Source organism: Lepidothrix coronata, unplaced genomic scaffold (genome assembly GCF_001604755.1).
Source record: "Lepidothrix coronata isolate B3197 unplaced genomic scaffold, Lepidothrix_coronata-1.0 Scaffold45, whole genome shotgun sequence".
Lineage (NCBI taxonomy): Eukaryota > Metazoa > Chordata > Aves > Passeriformes > Pipridae > Lepidothrix > Lepidothrix coronata.
This window is the reverse complement of record NW_016690225.1, coordinates 3,942,478-3,959,150: the sequence shown is the minus strand read 5'-3', so window position 1 is coordinate 3,959,150 and position 16,673 is coordinate 3,942,478. Positions and strand designations below refer to the sequence as shown.

General features: G+C 36.5%; 1 protein-coding gene across 1 annotated transcript in view; it reads right to left on the bottom strand.

The window, feature by feature from the left end:
- The window catches only part of MCPH1 (microcephalin 1), a 119,726-nt gene that overhangs the window by 102,568 nt on the left and 485 nt on the right, over positions 1-16,673 (bottom strand). The window contains 6 exon segments of the mRNA XM_017814560.1: positions 4,357-5,355; positions 7,760-7,894; positions 8,194-8,314; positions 8,815-8,899; positions 12,400-12,518; positions 14,862-14,953. Coding sequence (XP_017670049.1) covers positions 4,357-5,355; positions 7,760-7,894; positions 8,194-8,314; positions 8,815-8,899; positions 12,400-12,518; positions 14,862-14,953 — 1,551 coding nt within the window.

The window sequence follows — 16,673 nt, the reverse complement described above, 5'->3', positions numbered from 1 at the left end:
TATTACTCCTAACTGTGTATATATATATATCTGAGTGAAAATAATTCTTTGGCTTGTAAAAATATTTTACTGCATTTATCAGCTTTACAATAATGTACAATATACAGAAAAACAAACAATTTACTATTTATTTACTAATAGGGACAAGAGTCAACTTGCATTTAATAAAAAAAAAGGAAATACTTAACCTGTATTTAATAAAAATCAATTATTCCAGCATACAGAGTCACAGCAGAAAGTTTAAAACAAGAATTTCATTTTTTTCCACAAAACTTGCATTATTAAGGAAAATACAACTCTTCTTTCATTATTGACTCCTTCCATTTTGAAGTGAGCTCATTTGAGCTGTTAAACCCGAGTTTCTACTTGACTGCACAACAGATGCATGAAGCTGAATATATTATATTTGGGAAAATGGCCACCACTGATAAATCACAAATACTATTAAAATCACTAGAAACACAAATTGAGACTTACAGATGTTCCTAACAAAAAGAATAAAAAGTATACATTAGATAACTTTTGTTTGCTGAATACTGTTCCTTTTTTTCTCCTCCATAATCTCTTATTTTAAAGAACTTGTCCAGCATGACAATAAAAGCATGACATGCTAGAATATAGATCATAATTTAATCACTAGAATTTAAAATTTGGAATTAACTGACATATCTAAGTTTAAATGTAGCAAATAAGTCTGACAGAGTTCAAGAAGTGCTTGGACAATGCTTTCAAGGCATATTCTGTATTCTTGGGGCTGTCCTTTGCAGGGCCAGGAGTTGGACTTCAATGATCCTTGTGGGTCCTTTCCAACTCAAAATATTCTGTGATTTTTCTCCTTCCGTATTTGTTTCCATGATTGTTAAATGAAAAATTGACTGTTCTTTGACATTAGGAAATATATAGTTTAGGAACAGTCTTCTAGCACATTGTCCCATGGCAAAAATACGCATACAGTATGTTCATATATATTTTAGAATCATAGAATGGGTTGGAAGGGACCTTAAAGATCACCTAGTTTCAACTCCCCTGCAATAAGGGACACTTCCGTAGATGTGGTTACTTAGAGCTCCATCCAACCTGGCCTTGAACACTTCCAGAGATGAGTAGTCCACACCTTCTCTGGGCAACCTGTTCCAGTGCCTCATCACTCTCACAGTAAAGAATTTCTTCCTAATACCTAAGCTAAACCTACTGTCTTTCAGATAAAGACCACTCCCCCTTGTTCTATCACTACGTGCCCCCTTAAGGTATTGGAAGGTGCTCTAAGGTCCCCCCAGAGCTCCTCTTCTCCAGGCTGAACTCTCCCCAACTCTCTCAGCCTGTCGTCATAGAAGTGCTCCAACCATCTGATCATCTTTGGGGCCCCCTCTAGACTCATTCCAACAGATCAACGTCTTCCTGTGCTGGGGCTCCAGAGCTGGATGCAGCACTCCAGGTGGGGTATCACAAGAGCAGAGGAGACAGGGAGAATCACCTCCCTCGACCTGCTGGTCATGCTTTTGATGCAGCCCAGGACGTGGTTGGCCTCTTGGGCTGCAAGTGCACATTGCCAAGGCATACTGAGCTTTTTGTCCAAACCCCCCCAGGTCCTTCTCCCCAGGACTGGTCTCAATCCATTCTCCACCCAGTCTCTACTTGTGATTGGGATTGTCCTGACACACATGCAGGACCTTGCACTTGTCCTTGTTGAATTTCATGAAGTTTGCACAGGCTCACCTCTCAAGCTTGTCAAGGCCTATCTGGATGGCAACCCTTCTTTCCAGCATTGTCAACCACACAGCTCGGTGTCATCAGCAAACTTGCTAAGGATGCACTTGATCTCACTGCCCCTATCACTGACAGATGTTGCACAGCACCAGTCCCAATACCCACCCCTGAGGAATGCCACTTGTCACTGATTCCCACTTGGACATAGAGAAACCGTTGACTGCAGCTCTTAAAAGTGTGACCATCCAGCCCATTTTTTATCCACTGAGTGATCCATCCAACAAATCCACATCTGTCTAGTTTAGAGACAAAGATGTCACATATGACAGTGTCAAATGCTTTGCACAAGTCCAGGTAGATGACATCTGTTGCTCTTCCCTCATCCACCACTGCTGTAACCCCATTGTAGAAGACTACCAAATTTGTCAGGCGTGATTTGTCTTCAGTGAAGCTATGCTGGTTGCCACCAATCACCTCCTTATTTTCCATGTGCCTTAGTATTGTTTCCAGGAAGAGCTGCTCCAGGATTTTGCCAGACACTGATGTAAGACTGACTGGCCTGTAGTTCTTGAGTCTTCCTTATTTCCCTTTTTAAAAATGGGTGTTATGTTTCCCCTTTTCCAGTCAGTGGGAACTTCACAGGACTGTCATGCCTTCTCAAATATGATTGATAGTGGCTTAGACACTTCCTTGGCCAGTTTCCTTAGGATCCATGAATGTATCTTGTCGGGTCTCGTGGACTTGTGCATGGGAACCTTCACATTCCTTAAATGGTGTCAAACCCAGAGCAGGTGGTTCTTCATTCTCTCAATCCCTGCTTTCACCTGCTGCAACTTGGGCAGTGTGCCCAAAGCACTTGATGGTGAAGTCTGAGGCAAAAAAACTGGAATAAGTCAGCATTCTCCATGTCCTGGATAAACAGGTCTCCCGTATCCTTCCTGAGAGGACCCACATTTTCCCTAGTCTTTCTTTTGTTGCTGATGCACCTAAGGCAGCTTTTTTGTTACCCTTGATGTCCTTGGCCGGATTTACTTCTGCCCGTGCTTTAGCTTTCCTAACCAGATCCCTGGCTCTTTAGACAATTTCTCTGTATTCCTCACAGGCTACCTTTTCCTGCTTCCGCTCTCTGTAAACTACCTGTTTGTATTTCAGTTTGTCCAGGAGTTCCTTGTTCATCTATGCAAGCCTCCTGGCATTCTTCCATGACCTTCCCTTTGTAGGGATGCATTATTCTTCAGATTGGAGGAGAAAATCCTTGAATATTATCCAGCTCTCTTTGGTCCCTCTTCCCTCAAGGGCCCTAGCCCACAGTACTCTACCAAACAGATCCCCGAAGAGGCCAAAGTCTGCTGACCTCAAGTCCAGAGTGGTGAGCTTGCTGTGTGCCCTCCTCAGTGCCCCAAGGATCCTGAATTCCATCATTTCATAGTCACCACAGCCAAGGCTGGCCTTGAGCTTCACACTCCCCACCAGCCCTTCCCTGTTGGTGAGGACAAGGTCCAGCATGGCACCTCTCCTTGTCGGCTCCTCTATCACTTGGAGAAGTAAGCTGTCATTTATGGGTGTACATTTATAACACACCTGCATCCACTGATTTTTAAACTGTGCTGTAACGATGCACTTCAGGTATTAAAATACAGATGTAGTGAACCCAAAATAGCAGATCACAGTTCAGCAACTAATTACAGATATAGGGCAGTCACCGTTCAACTAGATTTCATAACTCTGACATCAACTTTGTTGAGCCCTTTAAGTTAATAATTAATTTCATATAATTCATTGATGAACTGCTATAGAATTTTCTAGGAAAAACAAGCTACTAAAATATACAATTATAATTACAAATATTCAACTCCATGTAAAGTTTGACAAACAGAGCTCAAAATATCATAATTGGAAAATGACTACCCCAATACAAGTTAGGACCATTTTGCAGGGAACTTCCTGAGATTCAATATTTTATTATACATTTTCATTTAAGTACCTTAAGCTAAACTAACTCGAAAATGCTTAAATATAAAAAATATTCTTAAAATTATTATTAAAGACGAAGATCAATTCATATAAAAAAGTCATGGTTGAAGAAGATGCTTACATTGCAACTCATGTCTTATTCCATCTTCACCTCTGAACAAGTTAGAAATTGCTAAGTCAAGTATTTTTTCCACCATAGATTTTATGCTCCTATTTGCAATTTTAGTAGAAATTTTTACTTGTGAAATAAAAATAGTTTGAACAAGGCAACCTATGATGAGGAGCTACTTTACAAGAGCACCATAACATTTAAAAGAGAAAGACCTTGGTGTCTTAAACAGATTTTGAATAGGAGCAGAAATTTTTCAAAATACCAAACATTAAGAGAAAAGAAGGCTCAACATTACTTTTGTTATATATAGTAAACAGTTTTCTATCTCTTATGACTTCTTTGTATTTTTAATGTATGGGAAAACAAATAGGTGTTCTTTTGGATCCTATGCGCTCATTTATTTTACTCAGAAATAAAGTCAGTACTGCAGCATTTTCTTCTTTTGGTGTGTTTCTGAAATATTTTCCCTTTTGGAATGTTGGTATATTTTGCAATTTAGTTGCATGAGTATATCTAATGCAGTATGATATCTTTTGATTTTCCAGCTCTAGGTAGTAACTTACCAGTAGTATGAGCACAGTAATTCACATTGTTTCTGTAGGACTTTCCATGAGCGTGCTGAGGCAGCCTGTTCACATCACCAGAATCTAGAGCCTCTGCAGTGCCACCTGATATATTTAACGGCCTGTTTCCGGGAAGTTTAGCTGGTTTGAATTTTTTCTTTACTGGAAAATCATGCACTGAAATAGACTTTTCCCTATGTTTCTTGGTAGTACTATGTGGCTTAGAGAAACTCACATGACAGAAGTCTCTGCTGGTAAAAGAGTCTTTGCAACAAACTTCAGGACGACTCTGTGATTCATCTGGCACTCTTATCTGTACCTGATTTTCATTTAAACTAGATGATGAAAAGAAGTCTTCATAAGAAGCCTCTTCAGTACAATACGACTTGCTATATGTAGTAACTGCTTGCAAGAGCCCTTTAGACCCTGATGCACTCAGTTCTGAGGTAAACAACTTCAAATTAGGTAATGGTTGTAGTTTCTTCCTCTTCTTGACTTCAAGAATACTATCATTTTTGTCATCAGGGAAGCTTTTATCCAGTGAACACGTATTTAAGTCTTCACTATTCATAGGTGAATTAGAGAGACTGTCAATCAAAGAAGGAACAGTATTTAGCTGCACTAATTTTTTGGAAGGAGTAATATGATCGAAGTCCCTGAGAAGAGAACTTTCATTTGCAATTGAAGTAGTCTTGCTCTTTTCATTCTTCTGATTTTTCTTTGGAGACTTTGGTTGTTTCTTTTCTAAAGACAATTTGTCATCCAAAGTGCGCTGTATAATCTGTTTCTTTGTTAAACTACTTCTGGTATGTCGTTTTGGTGTTAAGCTTTTTCGCTCATTGCCCTGTGATGAAGAATTCACTGATGCACTCGTGGATACAAGACTATCAGTCCAAGTATCACAGGAGTGTTCTACTACCTCTGTTTTCTGTCTCTTTAATTTCTCAGTTCCCCAGAGATAATCATAACTTGAGTTCAAGCAGTCTTCGATTTGTTCTCCTGCAGAACACAGAAAGTGTTGATATAAATTTATCGAACAAAACAAAAGAGTATCAATTTCTCAGTAAAACATATAAGGAATTACGGAACCAAAAAAAGGATTTAGCCACTTCTCTGGATATTATATAGCAAGTCATCAAAAACTAAACAGAAAATGGATTAGAAACAAAGCACATTCTCTGTTGACAAGAACCTACGACAGCTTTAGCTATCATATCTCCTTACCTGGTCATTAAGCACCCATAAGTCCTGTTCTGCTTTCTTGAAACAAAGTAACAGAGGGACTCACTTTCACTCTTGTATTTGTAGAGAAAACCAGCAAGATTTTACTGATAAAGCTTGCTAGAGTAATACTGGAAACTCATTAACCATTTTTGCTACCACAGCGTTAGCACCGCCTTGTAGCTTTTGCACAACATCATAGTATCATACCACATACCTCGACACAACGTATTAAAAATAATTAGAGTGGAAAAATGTATAATTTCTTGTAGCAATGTTCAGGAAATTATTTTGTGCGAGGTGGTACACAATATATTCATAACTCTTAAGATGAAATTCCTCTGAAACAAGATAATACCTCTGATTATTCAGAATACATTTTTAAAAATCCTGTTGTTCTACAATCTGATAATTGCAATAGATGCTTCTGCTTAAACAAATGTTGAGTTCAAAGCTTCAGCAATATTTCTGCAAGCGCTCCTGTGGATTTTAGGGGAAGTCTTGATGTTATTTGCTTAAAAGTATAGATAATATTTTTAAACATATGGTGTAGCTAACTACACTAAGAAAAATGAAATACATGGAAAAGAAAGGATCAGACTTTCAACTGACAGTTGAAGAGGTCTTAAATTCAGTCCTCAAATAAAACTGGCTTCTTGAAGTTTTTAACCATTATTAATCCATATGTCTCATATATCTCTCAAGCACAAACAAAAGGGCCACTGTCACAAAGCATCAGAGATGGAAGCTACACTGAATGCTGTCACAGGATGTGGTGGTCTATTCTTAATGTAAAATTACATTGTGCAGTTGTAATGCTGAATAGACTTACTCAAGGTAAAGCTCTCAAATTGCAATGTTCTACCTCATCAACACGAAACTAATCTACAGAAATAAAAGAAGTTTGCTGGCACAGTTATGCTACTGCCAGTATTAAGCTATCACTTGTCGCTAACATTGCACAAAGACATACAAAGCTGTTTCAGGCAATGGGATAACGCCCCTATTCTCAGCTAAGCCAACATGACAGAACTCCTGTGTGATTTCAACAAAATACAGCACTTCAGAAAAGCTCAAGGTGCAGTTTACTGTTGGGGGAGAAAAGATAGCAGGCAAACTTCTCAAGCAGCCCTCCTTATGAATTCGAAAGGCTGTCTTCTCCTTGCATTTCTACTGAGATCAAACACCAGCACCTGACTTGAGCTTTTTGCTCATGTGACTGACAGAAGACATGATGTCTGAAATACGTACCCATTGCATACATGATCAATACTGTTAAGATGCCCACTGATGTAGCTCAACAGACTTCACAATAATCTCTCTTACATCCTGTTAATATGCTAAAACACAGGAACAAACCCCTAACTTTATGAGAATAACATTATGAGGGTCTTACCTTTCTAACAAATTATTTTAATTCATCTGCAACCATAAAATATTTAAAAAGCCAATTTATTTTTACTCTTGTTATATCTATCTTCAAACCTGACTACTTAAGCTAGAAAACACATTAGGCATCCTTTCGAATTCAAGTCTTCAATAGAAAATTTGGAAGACATTTCAGTTCTTGCAATTAGCATCAAAGCCTTGATATAGTACAAATGCTTTTCAATATGTTTGAAGGTTTACCTAAAACTCAAAGAGAAAACAAATACGAGCCATGCTAAATTACACTGAAGTTTAATTTTTCATCCATGCATCACTTTATCCTTACTTATATCTTCACTTTCCTCTCACAATTATTTTTCAAATTAGAAACTCAGTCTACTTGACACAGACATCTTAAAACTTCAAATACTACAGATTTGTCCCACCAAAAGATGTTCCACATTCAACAGTTTTTACAACTCGCAAAACCTAATGATTTAGACCTTAATATTTTCTCAGTAAGATAATGCAAGCACTAAAAAACATTTGAAAACTACAATCTAGATTTAATTCACCCGGATCTGCATTTTGAAATCAACTACATTTATTCAATTAGGTTATTCAAATTTATTTAATTTGTAAATCCTGTTGTTCAGTACCTACTCAAAACCTGGGAAGATGGGAAGACATGCAATCAAGTAAGAGATAAAAAAAAATTCTGAAGGTGAGAACATGACAAGTGTGCAAAAAAGTCAGCAATAAAAACAGTAGCCAACTGTGCATGTTCATAGATAAGTAAAATTTAACTTCTTACCAGTAGAAGAAAGATTTTTTTTCTTCATATCCTTCATTCCTCTTTCAATTGCATTGCATTGATCTTTCATCTTATTAACAGGGCTGTATATAAGTGAACCATTGTCTTCAAATAGTAAAACTGGTACATCCGTTTCTACACAAAGAAATTGTATTTATATATTAATATTTAAATGCTATAACAACTTCAGATGAAGTTTCATTTTTCTTTCGAAAAAGCTTAACAAAAAATAGTTTCCTTATATCTAACATCATTACAGATGCCTTAACACCACAGACTTGCAAAGAACTCTGTAAAAAGTCAACTTCATTTCTCATGGCGAGATGCATAAAACTAAAAAAAAAAAAAAAAAACCCACCAAAAAACAAAACCCCATCAAGTGCTTTAAAGAAATACCTTCAGATAGTTGAATGTTAGTCGAAAATAGTTCTTACCAGCATTAATTGTTGTCTTTTGTATAGCTAAATCTTTAGCCATCTGGTCCAGTCTTCTCTGAAGCTTTCTATCATTTTCTGGAGTTTTTTCAACAAAATCTTTTGGCTGCATACATTTGTGCTACAAGACACACAAAACTATTAGTTACATAGTATAAAACTGCCAGAAGTAACTATACTTCCTATTTGCCTATCTCTTCATCACAGTATTTATTATTGGTGTTTATGCTACTTATCTTGAGAGTCACAGATAATTGCAGACATTTTTGAAAGTGAACTTTAATATGAAGTAGGAAAGAATCTAACAGATCTTTATTGTTTGCAGCAAAGCTAAAGCTTTAAAGGTATTTTTTTTAAAATAGAGTTTGTTGCAACTCAATGAAACATCTTCATTTTTTATTCACCAATACAAAAACTGTATTTTAGTATACTTTCTTCAGGTAAGATGCCACATGATCACACCAACAGCCTATCTTTAAAATCCTATTTAGATGGATAAGTACAGTTTACAGAATGTTTTGAAAATAAACAGCTCAAATGCCTGAGGTCAGAAAGTTAAGTTCAAACTTTAAAGCTTACTGTTCTAGGTCTATTTAAAAAAACATAAAAAAAATCACATACTTTTTTGATCAGTAGTGGAAATTCTTCACTAGTGTTCAGTGGAGGAAATAAGGACTCATCAACACGTACTCCAGTTTCTTGACACCTGTACAACAAATTAGAGCAGGTTTGCAGAGGTTTTCTTCTCTTAGTTTTGTTTGTTTCTTTTTAAGAATGAGAACCTTTACTGCAAAAAAAGCCATCTGAGCCCAGTAATAATGTAACACCAATCCTTCCTAAGTGTGTAACTTTAAGGTAACTACTGTAATGCTACAAATCACCCGAATCTATACCTTACATGCCAGATACGTGATAAAGTTTTTTGTGCTAATGATGCCCTCTAAATTGCTGTTCTGAAACTGAAAGATTCCCACTCATGTTATTTTGCACACATTCCAAAGTTGTGGCTGAAGTCCTTCCTGCAGCCACCAGTGTGGCTCTACTGACACCTAGTGATGAAACTGCTAGAAAGTCTGTGGCTGTACAATTATAATCTAATCCTCAGTTACTCAATTCTGAACGAAATAAAAAGCCAAACTACTATGTGCATTTGTCAAACAAACTGAATTTAGAATTCTCTGGAGCATCAAAAAGAGATATTCAAAACGGTGGACTTTTGTGACTGTTAATGAATTCTGGACAACAATCAGCATAGATGCAGACGACACGAAAAATTACACTAATTCAGAGATTTCGTTGATTCAGAGATGCTAAACAGAAGAAAATTTGGCCACTAAATATATTATAAGAATTTTTGCATACAATTCTGAATGTAAATGATTTATCATTTATTTGTGAGATGAGTTAAGAATATACAGGTAGAGTTTCACAATCGTGGGTTCGATATGGAAGTATTAAGTGTTCCTAATTAGGACACAGATTGTAGCAATTCTGTCTTTTATTGGGTTCTTTTTGGTTTTGGGTTTTGATTTTTTTTAGGTTGCTCACTGTATTTGTGTTGAAGAAAATGCAAAAAGATTTTTCTCAGTGATCCCAAAGCTGTCACTCATTTTGCATTAAACTTAAAATTTGTTTGCACAATAGCAAATCCATGATTTTGTTCACTGTTTTTAACATGAGACATATCTACTATTCTTAGAAAGGAGACAAAAGAAAAGGAAACTAAACAACTTTTTTTAATTAAAAATACCTTTACTCTAGAGTTACAAATTTTTTTAAACTTCAATTGTTTATGTTCCACAGAATTCTTGTTTAGACATGGTCAGATACAACACTGTATTTATGTTTTGATAAACATTTAATTGCTTCAGCAATTTTCTAAACCCATGTAAATCTTTGCTGACTATGTTTCTGCATCAAGGAGTTCTGCTGAAAATCATCTTTTACTGTTTTCTCTGAATCTGCATCCAGGCGTATGCATGTGATGCTTTCCCATTCTTTTATTGGAAAGGAAAATATACATTCATTTCATATTCAGCCTCTCTATATGAACATTTGTATTCACAAGAGTCTCCCTCCTCCACTCCCATTTCTTTTCCTGACTGAAGCATTATTGTCTCTTCTATCACACCTTACAAGAAAACTTCAGTAATGCTAATTGCCATATCTGGCAACATTCCAAATGTAACCACAATAAAATGCTGTCATTCCATTACATGAAGCTTTATGTTCTGTTTAATATGATTTTTGACTACTGCTGAAGTGACAATGTTATGGAAATGTTTACTGTAAGTCCCAAAATGTGATATTCATCTTCTCTCTGATATGCTTAAGAGGACTTATGCTTTAAATAGTCTCCTTGACACTAGGAAGAATTTTATTCCCTTTACTGTCTTAGCTTCTTAACAGAACTACTTCCACTTCAAGCAGATTCCCTTTTGAATTTAAGCACTGTCACAGAAGTTCTTGGGTTTGGTGTTCCAGTACGAACATATATTTTATACTGTGGCCATACTTACAAAAATTACTTAAATATTTGAAGAACCATCCACAAACCAATTAAGACCAAACAATAACTAAGATATTTGGTTTGCATTGCACTCCAATAGGAGTCACCCAACCCCCAGTCTACACTAGACAGTTGACACTTACTATTACATTTCCTGAAATGATGTTTCACAGCATTTCTGATCATTCTGAGAATGTTCCCCTTGCTATTGAACGGAGCAGCTGGTTAAACCATCCATCTTTTTTAGCAATGCTAAAACTTCAACTCATAAGAACTCTGCATTATTTGCTTACACAGTTGTCAGGTTTAAACTAAGCTTCCATCCACACAGGACAACTATTTTACTGGCACACACTCTTTACATTTTCCCAGGGTTCAACAGACTGTCTTCTGCCCATCAGTGTCTCAGACACTGATATACAAGGCATATAATTAAAAGTCAGGCACTCCAGTTTCCTCATCTTATTACAAAAAAAAAATTTGAATGCTAGCACAGACTGATTTAATTTTGTACTGCCTGTGCCTCATTTGCATAACCCTATGACTAGTAAGAATATTTATTACTATCTCTTATGTAAGCTTCTACCACTCCTGACCTATACTTTGTTCAAGGATATGATATTCCCATAAATTCTGCCTACAGTATGCACCAATCTAAGCTGTATGTTCTTCTGTTCTTCTTTTGGCATTTACTTTAAACTAAAAGGCAGAAGAAAAAGATTACAGAGAAGTTCAATCATAATTCACAGCTTGGGTCCTCCTCTGCAACAAAATACATCTGTTTCAGGGAGTCCCCCAGTTCCAACAAACTTCATCTTCTAAGCCGTATACCAAGACCTTGCCTTGGTCTGAATATGATACTAGGAACACTTAAAAAAATACCAGGAAGATGCTAGCCTTCTCCTTCCTACCAAATAGCTTAAGTTTTCCCTCCAGATCCTTTTTCTTGTTTTTTTCCCGTTGTTGCTGGTATCCAGCAAAAGTTTCTTGAGGATTTTACTCCTGGATTTCAAAGCTCCTTGATGTCTCCTACAGTGTTACATATCCGGTTGTCTCTCTGTCTCAACTTTCTACAGTGTTCATCCACTCAATGCCTTCCAGCGTCGCAGAGAAGATTCTTGTGGTGGAACTGCTATTATGGAGCCAGTATTTCTGTATGACACGTCCAAGACTCTCCCCTGTAAGGTACTCTCATTCTTTTTCCATGGCTGATGCTACTCACCTGCACTTTTTTGAGATTCTTTTTACCATAGCACATCCAAGTCCTAGGGAAATACGTTCACATAAATACAATTTTGCTTCACCTGCATTTTTTGGAACTTAAAGTATTTTTTCCTTGGTGTTAAAGCTGGCTGGATTGTGTGAAAATGGAAGAATTCTATTCAACATAAATACCTGGCCTTCACTGCCTATGCATGCCATCTGAAAGTAAGGAGTAGAACACTGAATAGTTAACAAATGTACTTTGAAACTACTTCAACACATTCATTTTTTAAGAATGAATTTTACCTTTTTATGCAACTAACATGCTTTATAATAGGAATAATGTCATAGGAAAGTTACAATTTACTCATGGATTTATCATTATTTCAAGTACATTAATAAAACAGGTTCTGTACTGAAGTTTTTCAATAAAACAATTCTAGAATCCATTATCTCTGAGAAAGGCCACATTCATCATAACCATGAGTACTCACTTTTCCACCCAAAGTACAGAAACTATTTTTACACCCATCTTCTGTGCTTTTTTCCATGTAGTCAAACGTCCATCCTTGAAGACTACATGGGTCACGTGTTTGTTCAAAGTTTTTGAGACCTGCAGAAGTACACAGAGAGCTCATCTGTAAGTCTGATAATAGGAAAATGCTAATGAAACTAGCTACTGTAGTCTATTTTAGTGTATAAACCATTAGCATAAAAACTTATTCAAAACATTATGTCAAAAACTCTTTTGATCTTTCTCATCTTTGCAAAAATCCTCAAACAATCAAAACTCAAGCCTCATTTTTCAAGCCAATGCAGGCTAGAGGGTTAGAGTAGCCTTTTGTTTTCAAACTTCTTTTCTCTAGGTTACTAATTCCAGCTCCCTACTCTAGCTGTATCACTTACTTATGTAGTGCAACATAATTTCTTATGCAACAGCCAGTATAGAAAGCAGATGCCACTATCTAAAGAAATAGCAAATTATATCTTTTATTCAGCAAATAACTCAGGCTTAAAGAGTACAGCTAATCTCACTCTTTAAACCAATTCTCATCAATAAAGATTGCTGTTAGTTTTGAGGGAAGGCTGAAGGTGCCACTAAAAAAAAATTATATCTGAATGCTTTAAAAAGTGAGAAATACAGAAAATTAAAGTCAGTACACAGTTATATTCCACATCTGATCAAATTGTCAATTATCAGCTTCTACTGACAACTAAGCGATAATGTTTTTTGTTCTAGATATTCCATTCTTCACAGTCAAAATTTCCTTTGTGGAGACTAAACACCCTACACAGAACTGCTTGATCAGTTGTGACTTGACATGGTGAGATCAATACAACCCATTTTTTACAGTAGCAGCACCTTCTCAGCACAGCCAAATGTTGCTCTCTCAGCTGTTGCTCTCTCAGCTGCACCACTATACTTGGCTCTCAGCATGCTGTGTCTGTATTTAGCTTTAAGAAAACTATTCAGCTTTGCAAAAAATTTCTGGTGGCAAGCTGATTTATGACTTCTTAGCAGACAAAATCTCATGACTTTTAAGTATCTAGGTATATGGGACAGATGAATCTCTCTTGAAATTAGTTATGACTCCAGATACAATTGCTTACTCACTTTTGCCAGTATCCAGCTGACAGCTCATGTCCTAAGGAGACAGATGCTTGATATAGCTTTGTCTCCAAATTATGGAGGAACACCATCTTATACATCCCTCTCACCCCTCCCACCTCCTCCCTTACCCCAGACGTCTTCTGCAGCTCAGCTGAACTTACCTGGAGATGTCTGAATCAACAATCTAGTGAAAAACTAATACAGAATTTAATCTCCTGACACAATGAGCCAAGCCAGTCTACTATCATGTGCTCAGCCAATAAAAGGGAAGTGTCTGGAATAGTGAAGGGACATGACCACCCCTTTTCAGTCACAGGGATCTGCTAAATAGGCTCATCCACATCATCTGCTTGCACCTTCCACCATATTTGGCTACTTCAATCAATCTGAAGAATTTTGAAGCCCTATGCTTTTGTCATATTTTCTGTGAGAAAAATCTATCATCAGAATTGAATTACAAAGATCTGATAGTACAGCACAAAAGAACAAGAAATATTTGTTACTTGAGTTATTTATTGAGAGTTGCGTTTGCTTTATAATAAAACCAGTTATCCTACTGTTCTGTCACACTCTCTCAACTTATTTCATACAGAGAGGACTGAGGGAGATCAGCAAGCTTTCTTAATTACAGCAAGACATATCTACACATGCCCACTTAAAGAGCACTGGGAGTTCACACAAATGTTTTCTAGAGCATGATGTGGGCTGTAAAAATCTCCATTAATCAGTGATAATGTGAAAGAAGGGAAGATGTGAGTCTGACTTTGGTCTCTGGCTGAAATTTTACAGCTGGCAATTAAACATCTTTTGCACCTACAAGTCAACTATATTTGGTATGGAAAAAATCATTTTGACATACACTGAGTCTCTTAGATGTATTTTTACTAGCACTTTCTGGAACTGAAGAACATTTGTGGGAGAGGGAATGAAAGAGTAAAATGTCATGGTACTTGAGTTAGAAAATATTTTACTAATAACAGAGCAGCTGCCTACAAGTTAAAGAAAACAAAACCACCTAAGGTACATACTTGCAAACCACAGGTTTTCAACACTTTGATTTGTTTTGCCCACAGTACATGGCAAGCCCAATACTTCACAAGAAATGCAGGCTATCACATTAATATGCAAAGAGGTTTCTAGATGTAGAGAGGCTTTAAATGCATTTCCCATCTGTCAGAGCAAGAATTTCACAGCACTTTGGTCTGCTCTCGGGTCTGTGATTTTCTTCTTTCCTGCCCTCTAAAAACTCATACTAAAAAGGAATATACACGACAGGAAGAACAAGCAAGCTAGTGCGTAATTAAGAGCTTTCCTATTCTATTTATTTCAAAATAGTCTCCTTACTTTGGCTCCCATATCAAGAAGTTGCTGTTCAAAGGTTTTTGAGTAATTTTCTGTTCTGTTAGATGACCAAACTTCTACAAATGCAGAAACACCTGGATAAGAAGAGAGAAAGCAACAAACAACTAATAAAGTATATAATATGGTAAAACTGGTTAGGCTGCCTTTCTAATAAAATTTTGTCTCTATACATATTGTATTCACTTGCAAATATACATTTTAGTAAACTGAGTATCAGCTTTTAGCAGCAGAAAGTTTTTGTAAGTGTATTTATGTCCCTTAAATTAGTTGTAATTAAGCTAACTTAGAAGTCTGACACTAGTTAAACAACGTTTCACTTCACTTATTTAAAACACACTACCAGATTAACAAGTAAGGTGTTATCTTTACATGACTGCTTACCCTTATCATTATTTAATCACTGCTAACTTCAGGTTAATCAAAAATTTGAAGACAAGTTGATGTAACACAAGTTACAGAACAAAATGAAATAACCGCAATAGAATTATTCCTTCCCCAAACTCCCAGAAAACTCTACAGAAATATTACTTAACGGTTTCCCATTGACTTGAAGTTTCACTTTATTTATATCCAACCACCTCAAATTAGGTACATATAACAGGGGCTAATAAAATTTCATGTCAGCTGCCTTATATAACTTTAAGTATTCACATTTAAGTAGCTTCCTTTATCAAGCAGTTCAACGAACTCTTCAAGGAATGGAATCAGCCTTGGTCGACAAGGTCTTTAAACAACTAAACAAAGTCTTTAAAAAAATCAATACAGAAGTACTGACATGGAGGGATAAGCAAATAAAACTCATAAGAACCTCTTCATTAATTTTAATTTCATTTCAGGATGGGCACTAAAGTAAAACTACAGTTCCACTGGCCATGCCACTTTTCCGTTTTGATTGATGAATCAGGAAAGTTCCAGAAACTAGAGGCATATCAGTTCATCAAGAACAACTTTATACAAACCACAGGCCAGACAACTCTCAGAACTGATGAAATAAATTGAGAGTTTCAATTTAAAAGGGTCATCCTTAGCAAATATTGTTTAATTGTCTTAGTTGCGACACATGCCTTGCTGATTAACTATTAAGTAGTGCCGCCTGTCTTCTTTCTAAATGAAAACTAGAACAATGGTCCAACAGTAGAAGTACTTCTATAGATTAACATAGTTTTATAATTGCTAGAAATACTTTTGACATACAAGAGAAATATGGAACATAAACCACTTCCTTATTCAGTCCACTGGGAAAAATCTTATTATCAGTACTATGACTTCATATACACGAGAACTTAAATCTACTGCAGTGCACCAGCTGGGTTCGTTCTACTACTAGACCGGGGCAGCATTTGACAACAGTTGCTTTTTTCCCTTGATTCTTTTATTGTGAGAAACACTGCACTTGCATTTGAAGAGACACTATCTTCCTCTTACAGGAAATATTTTAGAACCTTCATAGTTATAATTCTCCTAGAAAAACAAATCGGAACATTTCAGTAAAGGCCACACTAGGAATTTAGAGGGATGCTACTTCAAAGCTCCATGCACCTGCAGGAGGATCAAAGGTATATTTCATGATAATTAGTCAATTTTAGGTAATCAAATATACTCCAAGGCCCTTTGTAGTTTTTGTATAGTTGACGGAAAGGAAAATGAAGAAGCGCTTTTTTCAACTAAAAGAGCTCTGAAATCTGAAAACGCCAACTTATGCTTAGAAGGTCTCAGAGAAGGCGGTGATCGCTGAGTTGCCATTAGAGGGCAACTTGGCGAGGCAGAAATTTAAAGAGATGCAGAAGGAAGCCA